The sequence below is a fragment of the Hippocampus bargibanti genome, linkage group LG01, assembly GCF_051943395.1.
Source record: "Hippocampus bargibanti isolate YZ-2025 linkage group LG01, ASM5194339v1, whole genome shotgun sequence".
In the NCBI taxonomy this organism is placed as follows: Eukaryota; Metazoa; Chordata; class Actinopteri; order Syngnathiformes; family Syngnathidae; genus Hippocampus; species Hippocampus bargibanti.
Genome location: NC_142734.1, coordinates 26,299,886 through 26,318,706, shown reverse-complemented (window position 1 = coordinate 26,318,706; position 18,821 = coordinate 26,299,886). Strand labels below are relative to the sequence as shown.

The 18,821-nt window shown below is 43.7% G+C and overlaps 1 protein-coding gene and 1 long non-coding RNA gene across 2 annotated transcripts in view; one reads left to right on the top strand and one right to left on the bottom strand.

The window, feature by feature from the left end:
* The window catches only part of LOC148903614 (uncharacterized), a 34,656-nt gene that overhangs the window by 7,325 nt on the left and 8,510 nt on the right, over positions 1-18,821 (bottom strand). The window contains exon 2 of the long non-coding RNA XR_016116198.1: positions 12,875-13,139. This is a non-coding gene — a long non-coding RNA (uncharacterized LOC148903614). The remainder of the gene's footprint in view (positions 1-12,874; positions 13,140-18,821) is intronic.
* abtb1 (ankyrin repeat and BTB domain containing 1) lies at positions 1,322-14,785 on the top strand. Its single transcript, XM_089005872.1, has 12 exons — positions 1,322-1,581; positions 4,121-4,183; positions 4,264-4,319; positions 4,426-4,570; positions 7,016-7,175; positions 7,266-7,311; positions 9,203-9,319; positions 9,409-9,521; positions 10,422-10,520; positions 10,611-10,778; positions 10,916-11,116; positions 14,406-14,785. Exons 1-12 carry the CDS (start codon positions 1,526-1,528, stop codon positions 14,610-14,612), a joined length of 1,431 nt encoding a protein of 476 aa, XP_088861998.1. The 5' UTR covers positions 1,322-1,525; the 3' UTR covers positions 14,613-14,785.

Genomic DNA, 18,821 nt, shown 5'->3' with positions numbered 1-18,821 from the left:
GTCGGGTCGCGGGGGCAGCAGCTTCAGTAGGGAAGCCCAGACTTCCCTCTCCCCAGCCACTTCTTCCAGCTCGTCCTGGCAGATCCCGAGGCGTTCCCATGCCAGCTGGGAGACATAGTCTCTCCAGCGTGTTCTGGGTCGTCCCCGGGGTCTCCTGCCAGTGGGACATGCCCGGAACACCTCGCGAGGGAGACGTCCCGGGGGCATCCTAATCAGATGCCCGAGCCACCTCATCTGGCTCCTCTCGATGTGGAGGAGAAGCGGCTCGACTTTGAGCCCCTCCCGGATGACCGAGCTTCTCACCTTATCTCTAAGGGAGAGCCCGGACACCCGACGGAGAAAGCTCATTTCGGCCGCTTGCATCCGGGATCTCGTTCTTTCGGACACAACCCATAGCTCGTGACCATAGATGAGGGTTCTGTACCTTTTCAGTACATATATTCATTCACTTTCCAATCCGTTTATCCTCAACAAGGTGGCGGGGATTGCTGGACCCTATCCCAGCTGTCCTCTGGCAGTAGATGGGGGACACCCTGAACCAATTGCCAGTAAATTGCAGGGCACACAGAGAGAAACACTCATTCATACTCACATTCACGCCGAGGGGCAATTTCAAGCGTTCCATCAGCCTGCCATGCATGTTTTTTGAATGTCAGAGGAAACCGGAGAACCGGGAGAAAAGGGGGGAACATGCAAAACTCCACACAAAAAAAACGTAGTACGTACAGTACATTGCAGTACACAAAGCATTTCAGAAGACCCTGAACACCGTTTGCGTGTTGCACAACTTTAGAATACTTTACGAAAATATTACTATAAAAATTCAACCAACGAAATCAAACACGTTGAATACTTTGTACAGAATCGCACAATATTATACTGTATAATATATACAGGTGGGCGGGCCGGTAGTCGAGTGGTTAGAACAGCCGGCTTCCCTGTGTGGAGTTTGCATGTTCTCCCCGGGCCCGCGTGGGTTTTCCCCGAGTCCTCCGGTTTCCTCCCACACTCCAAAAACATGCATGGCAGGCAGATTGACCACTCCAAATTGTCCCTAGGCGTGAGTGTGAGAGTGACTGTTGTACGTCTTTGTGTGCCCTGCGATTGGCTTGCAACCAATTCAGGGAATCCCCCCCTCGTGCCCGAAGACAGCTGAGATAGGCTGCAGCACCCCCCGCTCCCTAATGAGGAATAAGCGGTACGGAAAATGGATGGATGGATATATACAGGTATTCATAACAACATTTCTTCGCGGCATATACATGACATTGGCGAGTGTTTTCGTCGCCTTTCCTGACGACGTGAAGGCAACGCCGGGACGTCACGTGACTCCAGAACGCCTTCCCTCCCAGCAAAACATTGCAGAGCAGGAAAAAAAGCTCTTGTCAACAACGCAGTGTCAATCTCGACCCTGCTCAGCAACTTCCGTGAGAACAATCTCTCAAAGATCACCCCCTTTTGCCTACCTATCCGGCAGACAGGCCGACTCAATGCATTTCAGAGGATCCAAAACACCGAGGGGATCATGGACGGCCACGATTTGTATAGTAGTTGCAGAAAGGGCGACATTTGTAGAGTCAGGTAAACACCGTTGACCAGCGTCCACCTACAGTCGACCGATTTTTTCGAACTCTTGCTCTTATTAAACTTGATACCTAATGCGTTTTGAGCTGCTGGTCGGACTTGACGACTCGATGTGTGCTGCTGTTAGCCAAGATGAGCTTGTTGATAACCGAAGCTCTATCGCCTCCGTTTGCTCATGCGACACTCGTAGATGACTGGCGTGGGTGATTTGACAACACGACACTCTACAACTGATCCAGATGTGTGGCATTATGCAAAATAACGCAGTACAAATGCAGTAAAACATTTCGGGACACCTCACGCTGCATTCGTGCAAGGTGGGATTTCCGTATTCATACTCGGGAAGATGCACTTTGACCAGTGACGTGCGGTGAGGTTCATGGCTGGTGAGGCACTGACGTCATCACAGTCAGCTTTACAAACATATGTAGTCGCTTATTCACCATTGGATTGGCAACAGTGAATGTGTTTTGTTTAAAATGTCATGTCAGCATTCTTTATATAAACTGTAGCATAGAATAAAAATAATTTAAAAATTATCGTGTTACCTTTACTAATAAATGAAGTCCATGCGCCGCTCCTTCTGAAGAAAGGCATCTATACCTTCTTTGTCGAAGCCTTCCTTATCTTTCTTCAGTCTTAAAAGTCTTTCTTTCAATTTGGATATGTAATACTCCATTCTGAAAATAAGGCCAAGCAACACGAAAAAATGACTGGATGGTTGCACTTAACTTGCTGTTTCCCATTGCTTTCTCTCATTAATTCTATTATTCTGCAGCTGAGGAGGCGCAAGACGAATCTCTGTAATCACCAGGGCCCCCTGTCATGAGGCAGGAGAACTGTGTGCCTCACCTATGCACAGTTTTGATAAAAATAAAATAAACATTGTAGTACAGTGTTTATAATGTAAAGTGACTACATTATATACACCAGCTAAACTGTAGAAATTGAGTTCATATACTAAAAGTGTTTGAACACTTTAATAGCGATATGCAATACGATCCCACTGCAGAGCAACCCAGCACAGTTAGCATAGTCATTGCGCAATCTATGGTGAGGCTCAGCCGGCTGCTGCCTCACCGCTCGGCTGTACTTAGTATTTGAACGGTAAATGTGAAAATTCAGCGATTTTGAAAAAAAAATTAAAAAATGGTGAAGTCAAATGGAAAAGAACTTTAAAGTACAAATCACTCAATAAATATAACTTTTAATTTATTTTTTTCATTTGATATTTACATGATGACAGGTGAGGCACGCCCTTACCTGCCTCCCCTGACTGCACGTCACTGACTTGGACGCACCTTTGAATTGAGAGGTCCGATTTGGGAATTTGGAAAGCAAAAATGATTGAAGAGAAATCGACATTTTTTGCGTTTCTCCGCATAAAAAGGGGGTCCATCCATTTGGGTTGTGCCTCCTAAAGAATGTCATTTGTCCGACCAATCCCGCCTGGGTATGAACAATTCTGAGCTCGATTCTATTATGACAATGGAACACTGGGCTAGATGGGTTGTGAAGGTGTCAAGCTACTTGACTGGTGTATAATTGTCAGTTTTGACAACTTGATCGAGCTAATATCCAAATTTTTAATTACCGTATTTCTCGGTGTCAAAGGCGCACCCAAAAAGCCTTGATTTTCTTGAAAAGTGACCCTGCCACACCGGTGCACCTTATAGTTGAAGTCATATTGAGCCACAACAGGTCTCGCAACTACTGTCAGCAGCCACTGACCCCCCCGCCCCCTGCCCCCTAATGTAGAAGAAGTAGTGCGTAACCCCAGCCTCCACTGTAGGGGCCTTATAATGCGTTGTGCTTAATATTTGGGTAACTTTTCTATATTTCTATATTATATTTGGAAACGTTTTTTAATTCATAGACCATTTTTTACCATTTACCATACCATTTTTTTATTCACATTTATGGAAAAGGTTTGAAAATACACAATTTGTGGGGGGTGCGCCTTATACGCCAGTGTGACTTGTACACCAGAAAATATGGTACATATAGAAAAAAATCAAACTATTTATATATTAGATTTGGAACAGGTTTTTCATTCACTGAAGGTGCGCCTTACTGTCTGGTGCGCCTTTATATGGAAACAGTTTGAAAATACACCATTCGTTGGGGTGGCACCTTATACACCAGAAAATATGGTACATAAAGAAATAAAAATGAACAATGAAAAAAAAACACTCATTTCTTTGCTAACATTGAATACCAGCTCCAGAATATTCCAGCTTGAAAGCATTTAGAGTTTTTCAAACACCCACAACTCGGGGTGGCCAGGCCTTTGGGAATGTCCATTTTCCGGAAGGGCCGGTCCTATGTATCAGGGCTAACACCCCTCCCCCCACCCTCCTCCACGCTATTATTTGTCACCACGTGACTGCCGCACCCCGACTACAATTTTTTTAAACGTCGGATATTTTGCTGTGGTCTTTTTGAGAGCTATTTGTCATTGTATTTGGTTGGCACGTCATATTACCCGTACTTTCTGATTATTCTTCTTGTAAGCCACTGGTTTTGTGTCTCCTAGATTTCTTATTGAACAGCGAGACGTGGACCTCAATGTAAAAGACAATTGGGACAGCAGCCCCTTGTGAGTAGCATTTTTCGGGGTTCACGTAAAAGTACAATTGACGATTTCGCCTATCCGACCCGACTTGTCTTGTCTGCCAGATATTACGCGTGTCTCTGCGGCCACGAGGAGCTTGTCCAGTACTTGCTGGCAAGTGGTAAGGGCCGACTGTCAGCCGCTACTACCCACCGTGGGTTTTTGTGGAGAGGGACGTGACCTTGCATTTCAGAATGCTGTCCTCTTTTCTACTTCTTATTTTGTAGGTGCCAAATGCGAGGCCAACACGTTTGATGGCGAGCGATGCCTGTACGGCTCGCTAAACGATTCCATCCGACGGCTACTCAAAGAATACAAGTGTGTCGGTGTTCGCGCCATGAAGCGGGACGATTTTAACTACTTTCTGCACTTGTAAGCTTTGACCTTCCAGTCGCTTACTGTCAAATGTACCCTTTTGTCTGAAATTTGACGCTGTACGGAATGATGCGACGCCGATTTAGTAAGCGTGCTTTGCACATTAGCGAGGTTGGAAGAGTTTTTCATTTTGCCTTTTGTTTTTGAGAGTCAGTCAGTTTGCATTTACAGTCAAACTTGGGTTTTCGAACGTCTCAGTTCTCGACCAATTCGGTTTTCGACTTTTTTTTTATGTCTCGCTTTACAACCGAAAACTATGTTTTCGGCCAAACTGAGCCCACCTGAATGACCTACTCGACTCCCCTAAGCTTATATGTTACTTCCTCATGTTGTTTCTCATTGTGACTTACGCATTGGTGTTGTTGAATACAGTGATACCTTGGCTTACGAACTTAATTGGTTCCCAGAAAGTGTGTGTAAGGCGAAAAGTGTGTATTCCAAACATTAATTTCCCATAGGAAACATTAAAATGAGAATAATCCGTTCCCAGGTCCCCCTAAAACATAATTTTCGACTAAATAAGCCTTAAAGCCTAAGGGCAAGTTGTGTCCATAATTTGTAAAATCACTTAAAATGACTTCTACTGAGCGTATTTTACAAAGATTCCACCGCATATAGCTATATTTTACGTTTTAAGACCCGTGCTGAATATTCAGGAAGTCTTGTTTTTGAGTTGGTGACGATTCCTGACGTGAAGTCACGTCAGGAACGCCCCTGACCGAGAAAGCTACACACAATGCATTTTGGGTACTTTGTTTGGTCTGAAAACTTCGTGTTGATCCGTGTTGATGGCGAAATTACAAGGAAAACACATAAATAACGTGATGGTGAATCGTTGTGTGTTGCACCAAGACTACTATTTGATATTCGCTGGCACAAATTCCCAGCAGACAAATCAGTCCATTTCCAACGGAGCTTGGGTGCCATCTTTTGCATTTTCTGGGACACTACATTGGAGTCCTGACGGATCGAATTGATATGGAAGGACTTCTTTAATCGATTGCAAAAAATTATGCTTTCCTCTTCACAGCTATTTGAATCATATTCATAACTGGATGAGTAACACGAAAGCATCTTCTCCGAATCTGAAGCCATTGTTTTGATTCTAAAGCAAGGCAAGACGTCCTCGCGTGACGTCACGAACAAAGGGGCGGGACTTTCTGAAACTGGCCATCTCCGAGGTCATTTTGAAATAGTTTTGGGACACTAACTCATTTTTATTGGTGTTATGCATTCGACTAAAAATATCAGCCTGCGTGTTTTGGGTATTTTAGATGCTATAAACCTTTTTTCTGATGTCAGTTAGGAAACAAAACAATGGTGTCGGTTTTAAAACTACACAAAATAGACCTTATTTTTTGTATAATAAATGTGCTATGGTATTGTAATTCAAGAAATAAACTGTACTATAGAATAAAGTCATTTTATTTACCTTTTTGATGGTCGTTGATGGCTTGATGGAATGGATAGCTTTTTGCATAAAGTGTCTCAAGGAGCTCTGGGTTGTACATCATAGAAGTTGTGATATTGCAACAGCAACAGTTGCAGGCAGACACACTAGAAACTTCATTAATAGCTGGTTCCCTTGCTTGTATTCTCTCTTCAAATTGTACAGATGGCTTGTGCGGGTTATTTGTGGAGCCTGATTGATGGGATATTTTAATCTTGCAGTCAACACTCTGCCTTTGAACTATCAATAAAGTTGAAACAAGTCCAAATTTCACTGTTTTCTATCCATTTTCTCACCATTTCACATCATTTTTTTGTCACTTTTGTTTTTTGTTTCAAGTCTGTCGTCTCCCTTTCGTGTGTGTGCGTTTCTGTTTCTGTAACCCCTCCCCCTGCTCACTGCTGCATGCGTCCGTGTGTCCCCTCCCTCCTCTACCACGGATCTTGACCAATCACATGCGGCTTTAACCGAAGACTGGGGGCGGGGAATAGAAGACAAAAAAAGTCGGCTGCCATTTTCAGCTCGGCTCTCTTCGTTCACTTCAGGGAACAGGCTCGCTCGCGAACGACACATCACTCATTGTGGCGCTCTGTCTGTCTCCCGAAAAATAGTTTGTCTGCCAAGATTATATTCTCGCAAATTTAACGTTCGTAAAGCGAAAAGTTTGTCAGCTAAAGCGTTTGTAAGCCGAAGTATCACTGTATTACTATTATTATTTTTTTTACTAAGAATCAGACATGTTTGGCTGAGTTCTCCACAAATGCTGTAAAATCATTAAGAAGTGCTTCAAAAAAGTTGTTTTGTTTGATTAAATCATTTTACATTGATTATAATAGAAAGTGCTATTTTGGTTTTTGAACAAATCGGTTTTCGAACAGTTTTCTGGAATGGATTATAGTAAAAACCTGAGGTTTGACTGTATTTTCAATGTGAAGCCTCCCTCCCTGGTGGGACGAATATTGTCTTGGCTCAAACGTTTGTTCTCTCCTCAGACTGCTGGAGCATGGACTGCATAGCGACATCACCTTTGCGGTTCATGGGCAAATGTTCCCAGCTCACCGTTGTGTGCTTGCCGCCCTGTCGGAGTACTTTACCGAAATGTTCGCAACCAAATGGAAAAACAAAAGCTTGATCCACCTCAAACATCCTCTGGTGGGTCCACTCGATGAAGTCGTGGCCGCAACGTGCCTGCCTGCCTTGCCAAGCGATGAAATAATGCCTCGTCTTTGTACCCACTTGCAGATCAACCCTGCGGCTTTTGGAGCCATTCTGCAGTATTTATATACGGGTGAGGATATTTGACCATGACTGATTCTCAAAAACCTTTTTTTTCACAGGTCACAGATTAGTTGCGACAAGCACGAGTTGTTCACGGGCCGCTGACCATTCTTCTCGTTGCTTCAAAATAGCCACTTTAATCCTGACAACAAAGATAATTCCAGAGTCATTCAACAAGACCAAGACAAGGCAAGACCCAGGACCAAGACCAAGAACAAGACAAGACCTAAGATAAAGACAAGACAAGACCCGGGACCAGGACCAAGACAAGACCCTGGACCAAGACCAGGACCAAGGCCAAGACAAAACAAGATAAGATCAAGGACCAGGACCAAGACAAGAGCCAGGACCAAGATCAGGACCAAGACCAAGACAAAACAAGACAGGAAAAGACAAAGACAACCTTTAATGGTCTATATATTAATTCCGAGCTGCTTTATCCTCACTCTGGTCTCGTGGGATGGAGCCTATCCCAGCTGTCTTCAAGCAGTCGGCACCCTGAGCCAATGGCAGGGCACCCCCGTGACCCTTGTGAGGATAAAGCGGATCAGAAAACAGATGAGAGCAATCACATTGCCCTGCCCGAGGAGTTGGCATATCACGTAGCTTGACGCCTTGTTGTTTTTTGAAACTGCACACTCGTCGTCCCCCTTTGTTTCAAAACAGTAAATTCCATCACATTGGAAACCATCTCATAGATCGATGAAAAGGTTTCTTCAGCCGTCATCTGTACTTCTTTGAAGGTGTCGGACGTTTCGCCTCTTATCCAAGATGCTTCGTCAGCAAACTAAAGTCTAAAGAGGACTACTCCCTGCGGCTCCACTGATTACTTCAATTGCCCTGACTGATTACTTCTATTGTCCTGCCTGAGTATGTGGTCTACGACTGGCCTGATTGCCCCATTTGCTCTGGTATCACCTCATCAGCATAACTAAGCCTTTGTTGCCTAAGCAGTCTGTTGTACAAACGATCCAAATTGAACCTCACCCCACCATGGCGGTTAAGTGAAGGATTTCGCTGTTTTATGAAAATACAGTAAAGTCTCGTTATATCGATATTCAAGGGAGTCCGAAAAAATATCGATATAACCGGGACTATCGATATATCCGACCCTGTTTGCATGTAATTTTCTCCGTGCGTGCATAGAAATAATATCGATATAATCGGGACTATCGATATATCCGATATCGATATAACGAGACTTTACTGTACCTTCTTTTACTCCCCTTTCAAACCATCTATTTTCTTACGCTAAGATTTTAACCCATTGTCATCAAATGAGTGGTTGCTGGCTTTTAGCTGCATATGTACTGCCGATTGAGGCCCACTAGTATTATCCCTGCGACGTTGATAAAGTCTTTTTTTGAGAATTTGTTTAGTCTCCCCAATGTATTGCTCTTTACAATTTTCTTTCTTACAATGTATTGAATAAACTACATTACTTTGTTATTCATTCGGCAGGCTATCTTTTGGATGCACTAATTTTTTCCCTAAAGTGTTTATCGGTTTGAAATAAGTAGGAATTTTGTGTTGCCAAAGTACTCTTTGTAGTTTTTCAGAAACTCCTGCAATGTAAGGTAATGCTACTCCTCTCCTTTTAGTATCTTCAGAAGTTTTGGTTTCATTCCCTATTCTTTCCTTTTGACATTTGTCAAAAGACCACTGAGGGTACCCACAGTTTGTGAGTGTTCTCCTGATATGTTTTGACTCCTTTTCTCTACCTTAGACGCTTGTTGGTATTAGTTTAGCCATTTGCTGGAGGGTTCTGATGACTCCTAGTTTGTGTTGTAGAGGGTGGTTAGAATCGAAAAGTAGGTATTGGTCAGTGTGCGATCTCATAGATCACCGAATGGATGATGGTGCCCACATACCCCTCCCTAAATGACGCTCTGATCTTCCAGGACGTGTCGATATTGACGTGAGCCTGGTGGATGACTGCAGGCGGCTTGCCAAGCAGTGCAAAATGACGGACCTCATTGAGGAGCTGCAGCTGAAATGCAGACGAGTGTACGAATTCGGTATGATAGCACGCCATGGCGCAGCGTTTTTTTGTGTTTTCCCTCCAGAGCTCCACCGTCATTTCGTTCCTCTTTTTTGGGCTCTGCAGTGTCTAACAAGCCTGGCATCTGTGTCAAGGTTCTCAGTTTAGAGCCTCATAGCTGCCAACTCCAGGAGGACATGGCCCAGTTGGCAGATGGCGCACTGCCCCCTCAGCTCAGAGTAAGGATTGGGTTGAGGGGGGCATTTAAAATAAGATAGGAGAAGGTAAAATAAGATATGACAGAATACGGGAAGGGGGTAAGGTAGGATTAGTTAAGATAATGTAAAATAGAATAAGGCATGATCAGATAAGATGCAATGCAACATGGCCTTTTGTAAATTTCTCCACTGCGCGACTAATAAAGGCTAATAAGATAGATATCCGATAAAATAAGATAAGATAAAAAGAGGATAATGTAAGACAGGATAAAGGTAAAATATGGTAAAGTAGGATTAGGTAAAAAATTAAGATTAGCAAAAATTACGTAGGATTACATAAAATAAGATACGAGGATAGGATATGATAAAACACAATAGTGTAATGGATAAAATAAGAAGATTGGATATGGTAAAACAGGATAAGGTAAAATAGGATAAAATAAGATGAGCTAAAATCAGGTCGGATTAGGTAAAGTAGGATGAAATAAGGTCTTGTTTCCTCTCTTCACTTCTTTTTATTCATCTGGCTATCCAGCTATCTAGCTACCATAGCTAGCTATTTGCTATTCAGCTAGTTACCTAGCTAGCTATCTGTTTGCTATACATTAGCTATCTAGCTGGCTATCTGGCGAGCCATCTAGCTGGCTAGCTATTAACTATCTATTGGCTAGCTTTCTATCTGAGTTAGTTGCAGGTTTAGTGAACGCTGGCGTGTGTAGCTGCCACTGCTCACCAACAGAGAAACTGATCCTGTGACTGTAAAGTGACCTTGAGAGTTTTGAAAGGCGCTTAGAAATTAAATGTATTATTATTATTATTATTATTATTATTATTATTATTATTATTATTATTATTATTATTATTATTATAAAATAAGATCCGGAAGACAATGGCCTCCTTTTTGCTGCGGCGTCTCCGCAGGTTGGATTCGGGGCGCTACCCTTCAACCGGGTGGACCACCTACACACATACCCCGACGTCTGCTTCCGAGTGGACGGCTACGACTTTTTGTGTCATAAGGTTGGCAAAGCTCTTGCTCTCGTTGCCGGCCGGGCGTTCACTCCTCACCTTTTTATGTCTTTTTTTTTTTGACCCACCACCGCCCCCCAGGCATTTTTCTGTGGACGCAGTGATTACTTTAAAGCCCTGCTGGAGGACCACTTCAGTGAGGGGGAGCGGCTTCAGTCCCAGCCTAGCACTACGGCCATCACGCTGCACGACATCTCTCATCAGATTTTCACCCACGTCATGTACTACATATACAGCGACGACCCGCAGGTTTGACTTGATGTTATGGTTGAGCGAGAATTTCAACACCCAGACACGTTTTTACCGCGTCGCCCTTAGCTCGGCAGCCGTTGAGTGTACACCAATGCGGTCTGAAAAAGCGAGTGGTTCTTCTTGCTGCTGCCCAGCTGACACAGGAGAACGCCTTTGAGATCCTGTGCGTGGCCGACGTGTACCTGCTGCCGGGCCTGAAACGGCTGTGCGGAAAGACCCTGGCCAAGAACATTTGTGAGGACAATGTCCTGTGCCTGTGGAAGACGGCCAAGCTCTTCAGACTCTCGCGACTCGAGGATCAATGCATTGAGTTCATGGCCAAAATCATTGAGCAGGTGGGTGTGTTTTTTTTCTACATTTGACTGAGACGTACTCAAAAAGGGATGCGGGTGAGCCAGACCAACGTGCAGTGAGCGTAAAACCCCCTCCAAATTGTTTTTTTTCCGGCGACTGTGACCCTTCTATTTGTCACCATATTTTCAGTAGGGGGCCAGGTGCATCATATTCATATACTGCACGCCATAGAAAAACTAAACCCCACACAAGAAGGCCGAATGCTGCACCGTGAAGCCGATGTACTAACCACCTTTTTTTCTTCATTTTTGCCAAATTGCGTGTTGGCATGTAACAGAATCACGGTATAATTCGTGAATATTCAATTCCCCATTAAAGGACAACCAACATCATTTTTTTGTTTCCTAACTGACATCAGAAAAACATTTTATAGCATCTAAAATACCCAAAACACGCAGGCTGATATTTTTAGTCAAACGCAGAACACCAATAAAAATTACTGAAAGGACAACCGACACCTCTGGACAAGTTGTGTCCATAATTTGTAAAATCACTTCAAATGACTTCTACTGAGTGTATTTCACAAAGATTCCATCGCATATAGCTATATTTTACGTTTTAAGACTCGCGCTGAATATTCAGGAAGTCTTGTTCTCGAGTTGATGACGATCCCCACGTAACGTCACGTTTGGAACGCCCCTGACCGAGAAAGCGACACACAATGCATTTTGCGATACTTTGTTTGGTCTGAAAACTTCGTGTTGTTGGCGAAATTAGAAGGAAAAAAACATAAATGATGCGATGGTGAATCGCTGTGTGTTCCACCAAGACTACTATTTGATATTCGCTGACAAATTCCCAGCAGACAAATCAGCCCATTTCCAACGGAGCTTGGGCGCCATCTTGTGCATTTTCTGGGACACTACATTTCAGTCCAGATGCCATTGACGGCTTGAATTGATATGGGATGACTTATTTAATCGATTGCAAACATTTATGCTTTCCTCTTCAGAACTATTTGAATCATATTCATAACTGGATGAGTAACAAGAAAGCACCTTCTACGAATCTGAAGCCATTGTTTTGATTTTCGAGCAAGGCAAGACGTCTTGGCGTAACGTCACAAACAAGGGGGCAGGACCTTCTGAAACTGGCCATTTCCGGTCTCATTTTGAAGTCGTTTTTGGACACTTTAAGTCATTTTTATTGGTGTTTTTCATTTGACTAAAAATATCAGCCTATGTGTTTTGGGTATTTTAGATGCTATAAAACGTTTTTTTCTGATGTCATTTCGGAAACAAAAAATGGTGTTGGTTGTCCTTTAAAGTTGCCCAAAACTTCCACGAATGAGCTCAAAACTGGAGAGATTCAGCAAGTCCCGCCCCCCAGTCGGTGCGTCTCATTCGGAAACTCCTTCACAAACTCCTTTGCTCCAGAATCAAAACAATGGCTTCAGAGAGTTCAGATTTGGAAAAGGATCCTTTCTTGTCACTCATACAGTTATGAATATGATTGAAATATTTCGGAAAGCATAAGTGTTTGCGATCGATTAAAGAAGTCCTTCCGTATCAATTCGAGCCGTGTAAGCAAAGCGACGAAACTGGTGAATGACACGACATATGAAGCATATATGAAGCTCCGTGCATAAGCAATATAGCATCAATTTGGCTGATATGTGGCATATCAGGATGTGAATAACAAATAAGAAGCTACAAGATGTCAACATCAATGCAGATTGTTTAATTGTTTTACATGCAAAGCGTTGTTCAAATTTTTAAGATGAAGAGTTACGAACTTACGTATGAATGACAGCGGTTATCCATCGCTAACTCCGGTTAGCTCCTCGTTCCAGCAGCTGGATGTTTATCCGATAGGTTTGCTCCACTATTATGACGATTGCTCTCTTTTATCACTGGAGGCAACGTTCTACCCATTGTCAGGCTGGCAGGATGACAGCGGTTATCCACGCAGGGATTCACACACACCGGGGAGCTCCTCGGCTGGCGCTATACTGCTCTGGTCCGTTGAAAATGGCTGGTTTGTCCGCTGGGAAGTTGTGGAAACCTGCCATACAACGATTCACCATTGCGTTATTTATGGAGTTTCCTTCTAATTTCGCGATCAACATGGTGTTTTCTGATGAAACAAAGGACCAAAATGCACTGTGCGTCGCTTTCTCGGTCAGGAGCGTTCCCTCAGCGACGTCACTACGGCATCGTCATCAACTCTAAAGCAAGACTTCATGAATATTCAGCGCGCGTTTTAAAATGTAAAATATATCTATATGCGGTGGAATCTTTGTAAAATGCGCTCAGTAGAAGTCATTTGAAGTGATTTTACAAATTATGGACGCGACTTGTCCGGAGTGTGTCGGTTGTCCTTTCAGTGACAATTCGAATGAATTGGAGAAAAATATCTTAGTCATGTTTCGCATGATGGTTGAGGAACAGAAAAATAAAAAGCAGGGCGGTAGAAGAAACCAAACGTATTGAACAAAATTGCTTCACCCAAAAAGTGAGAGGGCCGCTCTGAAAAAACAAAATACAGTCAAACCTGGGTTTTCGGACGTTTTCGTTCTCAATCAATTCGGTTTTCGACCAAGAACTTTGGTTTTGATGCCATGGTTTACAATTGAAAATGCGTTGTCACCTAAACTGAGCGCTCCAGAATGCACCACTTGACTCCCCTCCGCTTCCTTATACGTCACTTCCTCGTGTCGTGTCTCATTGGGACAGACGCATTAGTGTTGTTGAGTAAAGTGTTTTTTTAAATTAAGAAGCAGACGTGTTTGGCGAAGATCTCCGCAAATGCTGTAAAATATGCTTTAAAAAAGTTGTTTTTATTTTTACATTGATTATAATGACAAGTGCTGTTTCGGTTTTCGAACAAATCGGTTTTCATAAAGGTTTCTGCAATGAATTATGGTCGAAAAGCCAGGTTTGACTGTAGTTACGGTTCTCTCTCGGGGCCGTTATGAATTTGGGGAGGCCATTAGAATGTTTCATCTCCTCCACATATTACATACAGAACGCACAACAAATTATTGAATAAGCAGTCAAAAATTATGAAGGTTATTGTGGTTTTCATCCAACAATTTGAAATCTTGGTTTGAACTTTAGCAAGCATCATGGAAATTCACAAGTTTGATTTAATTTCACAGGCCGACTATAATGATGTAGCGGGCCAGATTTAGCCCCCGGGTCTTGACTTTCACACCTGTGATTTACCGTGACAGAAAATTGCCACTCTGTCACGATGTTTGGAATTGAAGCCCTTTTCCCTCACTGTCATCTTCCATTTTGCGTCCCGCTGGCACACCTTTTGTACCAGCTGGTGGAGAAGGAGGAGTTTGCCGAGATGGTAAAGGAGGACGCCGCCCTAGTGGAGAAAAGGCACCAGACCGATTCCGTGCCCCTCATCGATGACATCCGCTTCCACATCGCCAGCAATGTGCAGACTTTCAGTGCCATCGAGGAGGCCAATCAGAAGCTGGGGGCCTTGGAGGACCTCCTCTTCAGCATCGACATTGACTGCTGAAGCCTTTCTCCAATTTTATCATTATTACAGCAAACCTTTTTTTTAGTTGTAAACAAGTCTGAGAATTTCGTATTTTCTGTCCTGCCAAGTAAAAGTGGGAAAACCCCTGATATAATTGCCATTTCTGTGATTTAAAAAAAAAAGAAATTATTTTAAAACGTTTTTTCCCACCATTCACGTGTCTTGTGATTTGTACATCCAAATTGGGAAAAAAATGTTACTGGTGCACAATAATTAATTACTGTATTTATTTCTGTTGTATTTATTAAATGAGTCGATTGGTCTTTTCTGTTATTATACCCCCCCCCCCAGTCCGCGGTAAAATTATCAAGCATTGACCGGTCCGCAGTTAGAAAAGGATTGGGGACCACTGCTCTAAATGGCTTCAGGTACGTGCGAACCGCCATCTTGATTGGTTAAACGGGCGCAGTTCACGGTTTCGCTAACAGATGGCGACATTCGTCAGCTTTTGGGGAGCTGTCAGTCAACCGCTGCGCGCTCGTGCCAAGTGGAAATTGGTTGCCTGAATTGCCTCCCTCAGAGAGTCCCGAACGGCACCAGGAGACCCCCCTCCCCGTCAAATGACACCTTTCAAGGTTGGTGAGATTGACTTTTGTACAACTTTGTCACTCGCTAACCTGAAAAGGGAGAGGCCTAAGGGTGCGAGTCCACCTCAATGTCTTCATATCGTTTGCTTGCCCAAGACTTCTATTCTTTGAACAGAATCGAACCCTCTACCCACGTTTCAGCCTGACCGCACTGCCCTTTTTACTCCTCTTGGTCAAATCATATGACATGTTTGCTTGATACAATCGTTCGGCCTCATGCCAGTAAATGTACGGCCATCATGTCACTTAATTTATCACAAAGGTATCAAAATCAAGGCAAAATCTGGCCAACCACATCATTTTATTCGGTCCGCGAAAGCAAATCAAACTTGTGAAATTCCATGATGCCTGCTCAAGTCCAAACAACCAAAATTTCAAATTGTCCCTTGTCAACCACAATAACAGTCATTATTTTTTACTTCAAATTTGAAAACTAGTGATTCATTAAGTTGTTGTGCACTATACATGTAATATGTGGAGAGGATGAAACATTCTAATGGCTTCTCCAAATTAATAACGCCAAATCAATCAAGTCAAGCAAGTTCGCCGCGGTAGCCTCTATCGGTATCGTTTTTTTTTTTTTTTTTTTTTTGGTTGTTGCAAATGAAGCGAGCGGTTTGATGCTACTGTGCGCATGCGTCTGCCGCCTGGGGATTTCCCATTGCATCATTCCGATCACACGTGAACAAAGCGAAAGTCAGGACGATACGAGAGATTGATACAAGCTTTGAAGAAAGGTGTGGAATATTCGTATTGTGTTGCTTGCAAAAAAAGGCGTGAAAGTAGCTGCTCCAATCTCCAATCAATCACAGCAGGTCGGCTGATGTTTTATTGGAGGCTTCATATTAAATTCAGCTGGAAGTGAATGACTCTCTGCATGTCTCCTTCATAATGCCACGAGTACATTGCATAGATGAGCGCCACACCAGGCTGCCCCACATGAAATTTGTGACCTTGCAGTTTCGTATATACGATGAGACAGATGTCACGGCCGCGAAGCCTCTGTGAGTCAGGCAGAGGCATGAGTCAAGAGCCAAGAGATTTTATCCCCCGCTGCCCTCTTCAAGTTGCCTTTTAATTTATTTTTCTCGAAACACATGGAATTTGTCATTGCGTATAATTCAGCAGACCAGCGGACACAAGAGGGGAGAGGGAGAGAGAGAGAGAGAGAGAGAGAGAGAGAGAGAGAGAGAGAGAGAGAGAGAGAGAGAGAGAGAGAGAGAGAGAGAGAGAGAGAGAGAGAGAGAGAGAGAGAGAGAGAGAGAGAGAGAGAGAGAGAGAGAGAGAGAGAGAGAGAGAGAGAGAGAGAGAGAGAGAGAGAGAGAGAGAGAGAGAGAGAGAGAGAGAGAGAGAGAGAGAGAGAGAGAGGTAAACCCAAGCTTAGTCAGACACTGAGGCGAAAAGCTCTTTCCAGTCCATATTCTCCGCTCCATGTAGTGACATGTCTGTCCTCTTTTGGTCAAGTAAGACTGTGAGGACTGTGCGGCCAAAAGATGGATGCACTTTTTAATGCCTGGATGCAGCTGACAGGCAACATCAGAAGTCCAGCATTTACTTCGGTTTCGTTGGGTGGCAGTTGTGACCGGGGCCAGTGTCGCCTTGTGTTGTTCAGCCTGGCGATTACGTAAGAAGTGGCACAGTATAGACTGCAAGTAGCGCACTGGAAAAAGGCTGTCGCCAAGACGATCTCATGATAGGATTGTCTCGCGGGGGAAAGTAGTGGGCCAAAGTAATGGCCGCCGCGCTCAAGATGGCCGCCGCACTCAAGATGCCGTTTGAAACAGAACCAATGACATAAATGCCACCTTCATCCTTCATCCTTCCCAGGCTTTCGTTTAGTCGTCCGCATTTCACGCCTCACACCATTTTGAAGTCAGCTCCACTTTTGGACCACAGGATGTTTTTCAACTGGTATAATTCTGTTTATCTTCCCACTCTGTGTGTGACAGGCCGACGCTTGCGCTTAACATAGCCACAGTAATATGGGATTAAGTCTTACATACACCCTCCAAGTATTAGCCGGCGAGACGCAGGCGAGCAAGCGAGCGGTGCTCATGTGAGTTGGCTGTGACGGCACGCTCCCTGGTTCAAAGCTTCCTGCGTGGAGACCAGCTAGTTGCTAACCGTCGGGTTCACTGTGACCATGCGCAGCATTCGTTTTCGCATTCGCATATTGCAGATCATTTTGAGAATATCCTCCATTTTTTGTCCATCTGAAATGTTGAGCTAACAATGTATGAAATATGAACAACTAGCCCACAGGTGTCGAAGTTAAGGCACAGGGGCCAAATCTGGCCCACCACATCATTTTATTCAGCCCTCAAAAGCAAATTAAGCTAGTGAAAGTCCATGCTAATTTATCGCGCTAGCTAGCAATCAAGCTAGCTCACGAGCGAGCTAGCTAGCTCTCTTTTTAATCCTGGTTTTATTCATAGCTGGCTAATTCTGTCACGGTTTGCGAGGTGGTGAAGGCGGTGGATCCCAAAAAAGCAGGCAGGAGGGAGCAGCAGGGTGAAATTGACAAATTGTATTAAATAAAGTCAGCAGGAACAAAATCTGACATTGTATGCAAACGCATACAATTACCCGACAACAAACGGTCGTGCCGGGAGTCCTTTTAACTGCCACTGATTGGCACCTGTGCAGGTGGGGCCGACAGCGGTACCCGTTGGTCGCCAACTAGATCGTGACAAATTTCTTACATCACAGGTGTCCAAGTCAAGGCACGGGAGCCAAATCTGGCCCGCCACCTCATTTTATTCGGCGCTCAAAAGCAAATCAAGCTAGTGAAATTCCATGCCAATTTATCCCGCTAGCAATCAAGCTAGCTAACGAGCGAGCTAGCTAGCTCTCTTTTTATTCAGATTTTTATTAATCACTGGCTAATTCCTTACTTCACGGGTGTCCAAGTCATGGCCTGGGGTCCAAATCTGGCCCACCACATCATTTCATTGGGGCCGCGAAAGAAAATCAAGCATGTCAAGTGCCATGGTCAACTATTGAGCTAGCTAGCTAGCTAGCTAGCTATCAAGCGATCGAGCTAGATAGCTTTCTTTCTATTTCTTTAGCTGACTTGTCCTTTACATCAGATGTGTCAAAGTCAAGGCCTGAAAGCCAAATCTGGCTCACCACATCATTTCTTTCGGCCCGTAGAAGCAAATCAATCTTGATTGAAATTCCATGATGCTTGCTAAAGTCTGAACCAAAATTTCGAATTGTCCAGAAACTTCTGGATAAAGTTGAGGTTCTTTATTAGGACTGCCGTCTTGGTCTGAGGGAGGAGGCAATTGACATGTGAGCCTCTCGTAGCCTCTCATCCGACTGACTCGCAGCAGCGCATGGTCGTTTGGTCTGTAGCCAGGCATCACTAGTCGAACAAGCAAATACAAATTGCTCATATCATTACATCTCCCTTCATTAATTTAATTCTTTACTTTTAAGAAATGTAATGAATTTAATATGGCAACATCACTAGTCAAACAGCAAATACAATTTGCTCATATCATGACAATATAAACCACAATAACAGTCATTATTTTTGACTTCAGATTTGAAAACTTGTTATTCATTAATTTGTTGTGCTGTTCTATCTGTAATATGT